The following is an 11,911-nucleotide window of genomic DNA, read 5'->3' as shown; positions in this document are numbered from 1 at the left end:
TTTCGCTGTAGTGTATACAACACAGATACTCTCTTATTCATAGGCAGAAAGCCAAATGCCACAGCAGCTATTTTTACTGCATTAATTCATAATTTAAGTCATCAGGCTCTGATCTATTCAACTTTCTGCATTGATAACACCTATTGGTTCAGGGTGGAGTTATATCATATACTCAGATTTTTTCCCTTTTATTTTTATTTCCACCTAATATTGCATTAAAGGTACAAGGTGTGCATGCAACTTTATTAGGGATGTGGGAGAATTCAAATTGATTTATAGAGAAAATAAAACTTTTCATATTCTGTAGTATTTTATACAAAACCAGTTTTGTATATAGATAGATGATGTACAGAATGCAAGTGGGGGAAAAAAACACTCTGTGAAATAAAAATTATTGTCCAAGAACAAAATTAGAATAGCTACTCATTATTGTCCAGTGTCAATGTAAAACTGTATGACCCAAAAGGTATAAAGTAGGAGAATAAAAGAAACTTAGATGTTACATGGCATGTAGTTTTCTTGGAACACTGGCATCTTAAACACAATTATGCCTTACTATTATACCTTCACTTGTATTCTATATTTTGCACATAAGGCTTTAAAAAAGTTTTTAAAACAGTGTTTAAAATTACTGAGAGCATAGTACTGCAAATATTTTTGGCTTTCATCTTTATTTTATTATAAAATTGAACTTTAATACTTTAAGGGGTATTTCACATTTTTCTCCAGGTACAAAAGTTACTTTTCTCTGCTGTAATGTTAAAACTAATTTAATGAATGCCACAGGTTCCTTATTTTAATATGCACGCATTGTAATCAATTATGCATCAATTTCCTTAACATGACTAATCCCATATAGCAGGATAATGTAATTCTGTAGTAAAAACCGTATACATAAAACTGTGTCTGTCATTTAAGAGGAGACAATGAAACTTTTTAACCATATACAAAATTTCATTACCTACTTAACTTAAAATACATCTAATTTTAATTTCAATTTGAATATATAATATTTAGTAGGTCAGAAGTGTTATTAGAAATAGTAAATAGCATGTTACCATTGTTTCTAACCTCTTAATCCAATTTTCGGTCATGGATATCCCAGCCACAGGAGAGAAAAGTAAAAATGAGCCTAGGATAGACTCTATTGCTGGGCTGACATTGCAAATAGACCAACATTATGATTTGATACCCAGTGGTGAAAAAGACACTGAAAACTTAGTAAAGCAACTATGCTTCAGGGAAGCCTTAAAGATGTACAAGGTACACTACTGACTAATGTCCCTCTTTGTTGCTCTCACACCATTTTAACCTGCCACGGTAAGCTTCCTTCTGGCGAGCAGAAATATTGGCAGAACATTTTTCTGATGCAAACGGCATTCCAATTTGCTCGATTACTACCCACGTTGTGCACAGATTCTAGACTGCCACCAGTTGTTTCACCTTCATAAAGCCATCCCTCACATTCACTGGGATTTAGTACATAATTATGTAGAATACATGCAGCTGTTATCAGTTGTTCAACCTTTTTGGGATGAAGTTTAATTCTCCCATAAAAGATCCTCCATCTTGAAGTAAGAATTCCAAAGGCATTTTCTGCTACATCTGTTGCCCTTAACAAACGGTAGTTGAAAATACGCTTCTCTTTCGAAAGGCTTTGGCCAGGGTACACTCTCATTAAATATGTTTTAAGTGGGAAAGCTGCAGTACCCACAATAGTGAATGGCAACTTATCACCATAACTTTGATCTGGTAAAACATAATCTTCAGGAATGTTTAGAGACTTGTTTTCTAATCCTTTTCCAATTGAAGAGCTTGCATAAAGTCCTTCATCACCTTTAAATTCAGAAACATTTATCATTCTAAACTGATAATCTGCATCAACTAAAGCCAGCAGAAAAACTGAGGTTTCTTTTTCATAGTGAAAATACTGGCTTCCAATGTGTGTGGGAACCTTAATGTGAATGCGTTTTACATCAATTGCCCCAAGGCAGTTGGGAAAATTCCACTTTTGTCCAAAATTCTGGGAAATGGCTTTCCACTCATCCTCACTGGGAAGAGACATGTGACACTGTAACATTCTTTTAATAATTGCTTTGCAAGTGTCCTCTACGCAAGCTGATACAGTTGAAATGCCAAGTCGATAACTCAGTGCAAGACTGGTAAATGATTCACCTGATCCCAGATACCTAGAAAAAAAAAATACTAATCATTTATGTTGTACTAATTTTGGGTCATGTCATTTTCTAACCCTCTTAATTCAGACCAGTGTTGCAGTTTGGGGGCTGATGCCTATCCCAGCTAGCATCGGGTACAAGGCAAGAACAAACTCTGGACAGGAAGCCAGTCCATTGTAGGGCAAACACACACACACACACATACATACTGTGAGTGATGGCACACTGGTACTGGCATACTGGCATCCCAGATGGAGTTGACCTGAGATCCTTACCCGACCAGGACACCAGTATCATGGAAGAACAGGGGAAGGCAATGTATTCAGGTCATTGTCTCCTGCCAACACACTAGGTGAATTTCCCATTGGGATTAATAAAGTATCTATCTATCTATCTATCTATCTATCTATCTAGGTGGCAGTGCCCCTGGGCTACAGTACCCCTGCGGATACCCATGAGGCATCATGGGAATTGTAGTTCCCTGGGTCATTCTATTGAGTTCTGTGGGTGGTGCAAGGGGGCACTGAAGGGACTAGAGAGTCCTATTTTGTGGGGTTTCAAGCATACACGGGAGCACTCCTGAGCCAAAGTTTCGGGACACAAGAAGTATTCCACAGTTTTGCAGCCTGCTTCCATTCGGAGAGCAAGAGTCGGGAGGAGGAAGAAAATGCTTACCTGGAGGAGTGGACGAGAGACAGAACGATTACTGAGAGTTTGATTTATATTTTGTGATTCATGGAAACGTGTGTGTGTTTGAGTTTCACACAATAAAACCCTTTGTCCTCATTAGAACTTTTGTCTGAGCTGTTGTGTTGGGTGTTTTGGATGCTGCAACAGCCCCAGTGGTCACAATGCAAAAACATACATATACTATACATACATACATCCATCCATACATACATACATACATATACACACACACACACAAGTACATTAAAACTTTTGCAGTTGCTTGTTATTTGCTCTCTGTGACAAAGAGGGTTTAGAAAATGGATGGATGGTCATTTACTTTCTTTAATAAAAAATATTAAGTACTGAAACTGCAAAGCTTTAAAATGTTAGCCCCACTTCGGACACACAACAGAATACTGAGCACCGTTGTAAATGCCCTTATTATCATAACCCAAGTAAAGATTGTATAATTACCTGAGTGTGACTGCTAGCCTTTGCTTTGGTTCAATAGGAGCTCTGTAATTTGTTGACATCTTTGTAATATCCGGCCCAATTAAACACAGGAGATCTTCCATCTGTTCTGCACTCATGCGAAAATAGGCACGATGACGGTCTCTATCTAAATGTAACTGGGACATCAAGATATAATAGTCTCCTTCCTGTTTTCGCCTTTGGTTCTGTGGATTCACCCATATCATCCTGCGTCGCCGCCGTTTCAAGTAAAGAAGAAGAGCTGCAGTCTTCTTTTTGTCTGCTAGTATGTGCTCTGGTAAAAACAAAATATAGATTTCAAATAAATTCTTGAATAGTTCAGATATTATTGTTGCATTAGAAAAATTACTACTTTTCTTTAACTCACCCATAGGAAATACTTGTTAGTCCCAAAATACATTTATTTATGATTCTTACATTCAGTTAGCAAAGCATGTGAAGGGTCCATTTGAGCTCCATTGTCTATTTTCCTAATGTGTTCCTAGTGTATTTTCCCAATTTATTTTTCTGAAATTGGTTCATGCCACGTCTATTCTCCAAACTTGTATGTTCTAGTTTAAATTTACCATTATGATATGTTTGTATACTGCACTATTCTTAATGTAAAATGTGAAGTCTAGCCACAGTTTTACTATATTTAAACAAAAACACTGAATTGTACCTTGACGCCACGATAAAATCCCTTCTGAAGTAAGATTTGTAAATTAATAAATGTAAATTCGTGTTAAAAAAGAACCTTACAAAACATAGCGAAATCCATGCTTTATTTCCTTAAAAATGGTTAGCTTTTAATTACTGTAACCTAATCGAAGGCGAGTAGAATATTACTTTATCCATTAATATGAAACACATCCCAGCTGAAAACTACGTTTTTAAAATTATCGTCTGTTTTTCCAAAATAGATGTTTCTATAAAAGATAACCGACTGGGATGTGCAGATTCCGAGGTTAGATTTACGTACACATGGAGCCGAACTGCTATATTTAATTTAAAGCGCCAGGAGCTAGCATGGGGTCCCGAGCAGAACAAATGTATCCTGAAATACTGTGTCGAATCGGTTTTTCATTTTGCCGGACAGACAATAATCCATTCATCCAACATTTCTTACGAATACATGTTCGAACGTCGGATAAAATACAATAATAATAATGTTATATAACTTTAAAGAATTCGTTAAGCATAAAGAATTTTCAAATAATAAGAATGGAATATGACTACTTTTCAACAAAAGTTAACCAAGCCGTCAGGACTCAATCCACAACAACTTTCACCTAATTCGCCGAACTAATTCGTTCTTGCCTCTTTTTCTTAAAGGCGCAGTCAACCAACGTACGATTTACACCCCCAAAAATCCCATTGGCTATTGTGAGTATAGACAATAGGATTACCCAATAAAAAAACAGTATTTTCACTTCCTGTATCTATGCTTGCTCGAATAACAAATAACACCAATTAACAGACAGCGGGGGCGGGCATTTCTTTGAGGTTGGTTGTACCGGCTAGAAGACGTGAGTTATTTTGTTAACGAGATAATTAACGTGCTGGACATTCGTACAGCTAATACGGCTGCTAAGGTTATCGTGTACAACTTTTTTTCCTTTCTTTCTTTAACAGGTAACCGTTGTGAAATGGCCTAGGGTAGTTGCGGTTATTTTTTCGGTTATTGAAGTTGCCCAGGAAATTTCATGCGCCGTCCACTATGAAGCTTTTTATACGTTTGCTGAAAAATACAACCCCAAAACAAATCGAGTACTACTCTCGTTTTTCCCCTTCGCCTTTGTCCATAAAGCAGTTTTTGGATTTTGGTAAGTACACGATGCTCTGTGTACATGTATCTATATGTGTGCTCATTTTGGTTGACGTTTGGCCAAGTTCTTAGTATTTTTATTTCCTATGCAGTCTGTTTATCAGTTAAAATGTCTCGGTTGTCAAGTCTATACAAGAAGTGACCATACGATACGTATCATGATGAAATGCTTCATTATTATCTTTGTTTTGAATGTTTCAACCGATGCAGCATAAAAATGTTAAGTGTTTAGTTGTCCATTTTATACGTTGTAGTTACTTGTGGCTGTTTTGACGAGCAGTTTGACATGTTTGTGTTGGTGAATTGCTTGTTTACATCCACAACAATTGTACGTCCTAGTCTGTTGTGGCCCGCGTTTGATAAGGGTTATTTTGGTTGGCTTTCGTCTTGTTATTTAGGTTTTGCATATTTTCGCAGCGCCATGTTAACGTTACAGGGAAGATTTCAGTATTTCATTGCCATGTACTGTCCATGAAATATGTAAATTAATTTCTTCCACGTATAACTTATTTTAATAAGTGCGAAGTTTCCTTTTAATAAAAATGAACATTTCATTGATTCCTCGAAACGTTAAGGACTGCAGATAGTTTTTTTCCAGATCGGTTTTGTGCTGGTGCAAGTGAAAATACGACAGTTTGAAAACCGAAAGCCTTACAGAACGATTTTAAGTTAGCACATAGCAATAAGGGTAATAATGAATACTTAAAGATGTATTGAATAAATAAGCTCTTTAAAGGTTCAAATGTAACCATTTAATTTAGGCTTTGAGTCGCTAAGAACCCCCATAGTAATTGAAAATGTGGATGATTTCCTCCTTACAGTAAGGTTGTTAGAATACTTGCATAACTTAAGTATTAATGTGTTAATACCCTTAGTTAACATTACTTTTCCAAAAGTTATGTTTTTGCAATGCTGTATCAGATTTTTTCATGTTTGTAAACAGCCATCCACTGGTTTGACCAAAATAAATTCCTTACCTTTTTTTTTTTCGGCACATACTGTATGTCTTGAGAGACTCCTTGATGCTTTACTGCTAAGTTAGCGAATGGCAAATAATGCTGAGCCTAATGATGCAAGACCACGATTGTTTTTGGTGAAATCTTTTGCATTAGTATTGCCTAATCCAGTTTTCAGTTTCATTGCTTGTGTGTATGTGCAGTCACTGTTAAATATGAGTTAATAGGCATGTGGCAGAGGTGCTACCATAAAAGGTCTGAAAAGCAACTGGCATGTATTCCTTTGCAAATTCTGGGCAACTTCTGATTTCAAAAGTGAGTTGCAAAAAGTGGACCCTTTCTTCTCTTTCCCTTGCCTCAGTGCTTGAAATTTTTGTTGATAATCTTTAAATATATTATGTCATTATACATGTATGTATATGATTTCTGCTTTCTTTTTTGCAACATTTTATTTACCGGATGTCATTCCTTTTTCAATCTGATGCATTGTTTTCTCTTTGTAATCCTACTTGTTTTCATATTATGCAATCTCTCTGGACATTTTTCAAACTGGAAGGTGTTACTTACACTGTACAATGCAAGTTGTAGTTGACATTTTAGAGGTGAATAAGCAGAACATGCTGGCACTTGATTTACTAGCAATGTAATAGTACCAGTTACTTTTTAATATGTGGAAGTGTATTAGTGTTAATTATGGGTGTTAGTGAGCACATGAAAGACTGAATGGTTAATTCTTACATAAATGCTTTGAAACACATTGGCAAATATGATTAATTAATCCTTAGTCACCTTCAAATTTCTTAAGAAATAAACTGATTGAAAAAGCCTGAAAGAAATCTGTTCATATCTGGCTTCATTTTTTTCTTCTTTAAAATGGACTGCTGCTGAGATGTGTGGAACAGCAGAGCAGATGTTGCAGTTTCCTGCAATTAAAGAAGAGGCCTATATGGGTCGCTTCAGCACTGTGGAGAGTGCTGTATTCCTATTCGCAGTTCCTTCCTCTCAAACCATATTCAGTTCTGTATGTGCCCAGAGAGGGAGAGGCGTGACATTTGTAGGACACTTTTGGCCTACAAGAAATTTAAGCCTCCTGAACAACAAAGCTCTCAAAGGATTAAGACATTTCATGTGAATGTGCCGTTCTGAAGGTCAATATGGGGGGGGGGAAAGGACACAACTATGTTGAAAGAAGTGTGAAACGTGTGTACCTTTCCCCGTATTGAATGGCTCACTGTTGATTATTGTGCAGTTATAGTATCTGAACAACCTAAAAGTAAATTGCCAAGCACTTGGATATTTGCTTTGTTTTAAGCAATATTAATTTAGTTTTTATATATGAAAAGTGATATAAACATTACATAGATGAGGCATGCTTAACATTCTTTTCAAGCAAATAGTTTTATACTCCTTTAGTACTTTTTTTGTAGTAGCCTGAAAAGAGACCAGTTTATTGCAGTTTATTCATCATGAGTTTCATTTCTGAAACAATATTTCAGTAGCTTTTAAAGGCATGGTCATTGTCTTTGAAATTACTTGAAACTTAAACTATATATATATATATATATATATATATATATATATATATATATATAATGTTTGCTTTCTTTGTTGAGAAAACTTTGTAATAAATGATATTCAAACAATTTTTAAAGTTTCTTTATCTGCTTTGTTTTTTCTGAAATTTGTTATTCTGCATTGCTCACAGGAATTCATTAAAGAAACCTTTGAAGCAGTGGTTTTAAACCCCTAAAATTAATTTGATTGTAATGCTTTGCCCTAATATATCTTAAAAATGTAACATAGCAAATGGACCTTTTTTCATTTAAGGCAAGACCTACAAGACAAATTGGTTATTGGCCACTGTCAATTACAGCACAAAGTCTTACTTGCCTTGCAAAAGAAAATGTGATTAAGTTCCACAAGTGGTTAGGAGAGTGCTGTTCAAGCCAATGCCACCGCTGTACTTCTTGTCCTTTAACAATGCGGACTTTGATATCCAACTGATTGTAGTAAAGGTTTGTGTGTCAAGACATGATTAGAAATGTAGTATACAGTGTAATCAGAAAGATTATTTGGAGACATTGTAAGTGCAATCTCATTTTAGCATTTTAGACATTTAGACTTTAAACTTTGCAATGAATTCAAGTTGATAGTTGGCCCTGAAAGTAGCATTTATAACTAATCAGTCATGCATGCAGTGATTCATAAAGAAAAACAGTTAAGTTTGTTTATTATTGAAACAGTTGTAGTCCCCACACAAATATCTATGCACTTCCATTGGCATTATGACCTTTTCCTTTTGATCAAATGTAAACCTTTCAGTATTTGAATTGAATGATCATTTCTGATGTTTGCCATCATGTTATTCCTGTTACATTGTCAAAATTATTTTTGAATATGTATATTTTCTTGGATATCGAACTAAGCTAGGCCTGGGCAATATTGAACATATCAATAGTGTGATTATTTTATAATATCTGAAATATCTCCACATGTTCTCAAAACAGCTTAATAGGTTAAAGACTAGCACCATAAATACCATACACCTAGTAAGCTGTTTTTTTACCCCAAATGTAACAATTTTAGCCATTCCTCAAAGAATTTTTTTACCATATTTATTTTATGTAACCTTAACATAATTATGAGTTTCCATTGTATTTATTTTGTTCAAGACTTTGCTCGACTTTGCTGACTTTATGATCTGTCAATCAGTAAACACTGATCTCTCTCTTTCCCACCCCCTCTTTTGATAAAGCTTTTAATTCATTACCTCTCACATCACAGATTATAATTCCATATATTTTTTATGATTAATATTTGTATATACTGTACTTGCATTTTTTGACTTTGGTCAGAGAATCAAAGAATAGAGCACAGAGGTTGACAGGATATCTTATACTTTTATCGCCTGTTTTCTAAACATAAAAAATCAATTTTTTTGGTCTGTTGACATTTATTTGTATGAGTGATCAAAAACCAATAATGAAACAAAACTACTGCAAATGATGAATAAAAAATATCTTGACAGTGCTTTTGACAGCACAAATTAAAACAGTTTTGAAAAAGTTATCAAGTTATTTACCTATAGTAAAATAATTTGCATTTGACTACAAAGGTATATGAAGAAATTGCCTCATACCGTGTTTGAATATGTGAATAAATGCTTGCTAGAAAAGTAAGCTCAATTCACCTGCTAAGAAAATAAAGTGACCAGTGATGCAGTTGTACCCCATAACGGATGTACATACAAGAAGAAAAAAAAAATAGAAGGTTGCTGTTTTTATTCCTGCTTGTAATGTTTCAGTAGCAGAAAGTGCGTGAAATCAAGGAAAAAGGACTTACATGCTTTGTGGCTATCTTGCTTCTGGAATGATTTGAAATACTGGCTAGTGTAGTTATTTGGCACTGACAAGTAGTTTCTGGGCGCTAGTTAATTAGGCAGGAATGTGTTCTGAAATATAGTAGTGACTGCAGTTCTTGCACCCTTTCCCCCCTGATGCTTGCCTGCTCCTTTGCTATGCATTTTAACATTTTATGAAACTTTGCTTAGCAGGGACCTGTTTTGCAAGGGATGCAGGAGACTAAATTCCAGGTACTACTGCATTTGCTAGGATGGCTTTTTCATGTGCATTAACATGTTTTATATTTAATAGTTGTACTGCTTGAACTGTCGCCATGGAAAAACCAAACCATTTGCAAACAGCAACGCTAACCCTTCTTGTTCTAAACCCTTCCTCTAACTGTACTCCCTCGAGTTTGTTAAGTACTCACCACTTCCTGGCTACATAGGTGAAACTGATGTAGACATGCTTAGAGTGCTGGAGATTGTGTGGATTTTATTTAATGTTCAGAAGAAGTTGTGGAAAATTAAGGTGCTGAAAATCAGAATATTGGCTTTTGCATATTGATTTTTTTTTTTCTGAAACATCAAATCGAAAATGTAATATATTGTCCAGCCCTAAACTAAACTAGGAGAACCAGTATCTGCTGATTTTATTTAAGCTAATACATCTAAGTAAATTATGCAGTACCAAAGCAAATTCATGTGTACCTCAAATTTTTTTTACAGCTACAGTAATTTGGTTGCTGCCCGGATTGTAGACTTCACAGTGTTGTTTTCAGTTGTGAAAGCATTACTTTTTTTGTCTAGGCCCTCAAAAATGAAGCAACATTCAAATGACCATTAAAAAGCCTTCCCTTATGTGGGGCTATTATAAGCAAGTATGTGCATTTAAAGTGACTGTTCAATTATTAGTAGCCCATATAAAGGTTTGAGTGATGTTAATGTATGGTCCAATATATTTTATGCCGTATTTTTCTTTGAATTTTCATTAATGTGCTTTTAATTGAAATGTTACTGATATTTTATAAAATGTGTTAAAGAAATAAAAGGGTTAGTTTTAAATGAAAACAAGAAAATGTCTCATTCATGAGCTAATTTTTTTTTCTTCTGTGAACTAAGTGATAATTTGTTTTTATTTGAAGCCAGTATTTTTTTATGTATGTTAGTTTGGACAGAACCAGTAAGGACTTATGAGTGAATCTTGCCGTTTTTAAAATTTTAATGTTAGCCAGTTACTATAGTTATCTATTTCTGTAATTTGTTAAAGTTGTCGAAATAATGTATTTATCCATCCATCCATTATCCAACCCGCTATATCCTAACTACAGGACCATGGGGAACTGCTGGAGCCAATCCCAGCCAACACAGGGCACAAGGCAGGAAACAAATCCCGGGCATGGCGCCAGCCGACCGCAGGGCGCACACACACACACACACACACACACACACACACACACACACACACATACCAACACACCAAGCACACACTAGGGACAATTTAGAATCACCAATGCACCTAACCTGCATGTCTTTGGACTGTGGGAAGAAACTGGAGCACCCGGAGGAAACCCACGCAGACACAGGGAGAACATGCAAATTCCACGCAGGGAGGACCCCGGAAGTGAAGCCGGGTCCGCTAACTGCAAGGTAGCAGTGCTACCCACTGTGCCACCATGCCACCCCAATAATGTATTTGTTTATTGTAAAAACTCCAAACCAAAAAGAAAATTCATTATTTATTTTTCAGAATGGTGGTACCATGTCACAACTGAGTCCATTCCTATGCACATTTGTAACCCAGTTGTTTGTGTAAGTCAGAACTGGCACTGAAAATGTCTATTAATAGAAAATTGGCAATGATTCATAATGCTTAAGTGCTTATTTTACAGAGTGATGTTTCAAATTCATTAATAAAATGTCAGTGAAGCAATATTTCTGTACTTTAGTTTACATTTAGTATATTAGGATTTAAAGTCTGAACTAAAGGTTTGTGTAGTGTGCTGTCCTAATGCTTAAACATCCTGCAGTTTTGGTGCAGATGGAATTGGAAAAAGCATAGTGAAATCCACCACTAACTGACAATTACAAAACACATGCAGTTTTTGCTGAGGAATTGATCAGAGTGTTATAGTACCTTCCCTTTGCAGTAGTTGTACTCAATGAGATGGCATAGAGTAAGGTGCCTACTTTGGGCTCTAGAAATTACAGCCAATGGGCTCCACTACATAGTTTAATGGATAGCTGCTGATCTATCTGCTTACATGTGGCTGAGCTTATCTACATCACTGTGTATGCCACTGGTTACATTTGATTGCACGGTCACTGTTTTCAATTGTATGCTTTTGTGCAAAAGTACATACTGTATTGTACTATGGCTTGGCATTAGTGATAGCTCCTTTGTATTTACCAATGTCAAAGATAATGATTTGTTGGTAACTTATATAAATGAAGTAGCTTGATGAGA

At 35.6% G+C, this 11,911-nt stretch overlaps 2 protein-coding genes across 4 annotated transcripts in view; one reads left to right on the top strand and one right to left on the bottom strand.

The window, feature by feature from the left end:
* Positions 1–665: 665 nt before the first annotated feature.
* LOC114650004 (uncharacterized) lies at positions 666–5,602 on the bottom strand. 3 transcript variants are annotated; one of them, XM_051926928.1, is made up of 3 exons: positions 5,407–5,602; positions 3,324–3,615; positions 666–2,189 (listed from the first exon to the last, which is right to left on the bottom strand). In XM_051926928.1, exons 2-3 carry the CDS (start codon positions 3,545–3,547, stop codon positions 1,298–1,300), a joined length of 1,116 nt encoding a protein of 371 aa, XP_051782888.1. In that variant the 5' UTR covers positions 3,548–3,615; positions 5,407–5,602; the 3' UTR covers positions 666–1,297. The 3 variants fall into 3 exon arrangements, with proteins under 3 accessions (XP_051782888.1, XP_051782889.1, XP_028655253.2); XM_051926929.1 differs by lacking the exon at positions 5,407–5,602 and adding an exon at positions 4,613–4,692; XM_028799420.2 differs by lacking the exon at positions 5,407–5,602 and adding an exon at positions 3,709–4,643.
* Positions 4,819–11,911, top strand: part of pdk3a (pyruvate dehydrogenase kinase, isozyme 3a) — a 62,102-nt gene continuing 55,009 nt past the window's right edge. The window contains exon 1 of the mRNA XM_028799419.2: positions 4,819–5,146. Within this exon, the coding sequence (XP_028655252.2) occupies positions 5,041–5,146 (106 nt within the window). The 5' untranslated portion in view covers positions 4,819–5,040. The remainder of the gene's footprint in view (positions 5,147–11,911) is intronic.

Source organism: Erpetoichthys calabaricus, chromosome 4 (genome assembly GCF_900747795.2).
Source record: "Erpetoichthys calabaricus chromosome 4, fErpCal1.3, whole genome shotgun sequence".
Taxonomy (NCBI): Eukaryota; Metazoa; Chordata; class Cladistia; order Polypteriformes; family Polypteridae; genus Erpetoichthys; species Erpetoichthys calabaricus.
The sequence above is the reverse complement of the archived record's forward strand: the minus strand, read 5'-3'. Positions and strand labels throughout refer to the sequence as shown.

What these genes read in the sequence shown, in the direction of transcription:
- LOC114650004 (XM_028799420.2), bottom strand. An exon ending in AGGCTAGCAGTCACACTCAG is followed by an intron (nt 2,190 to 3,323) that starts GTAATTATACAA and finishes TTTTTTTTCTAG; the next exon opens with GTATCTGGGATCAGGTGAAT.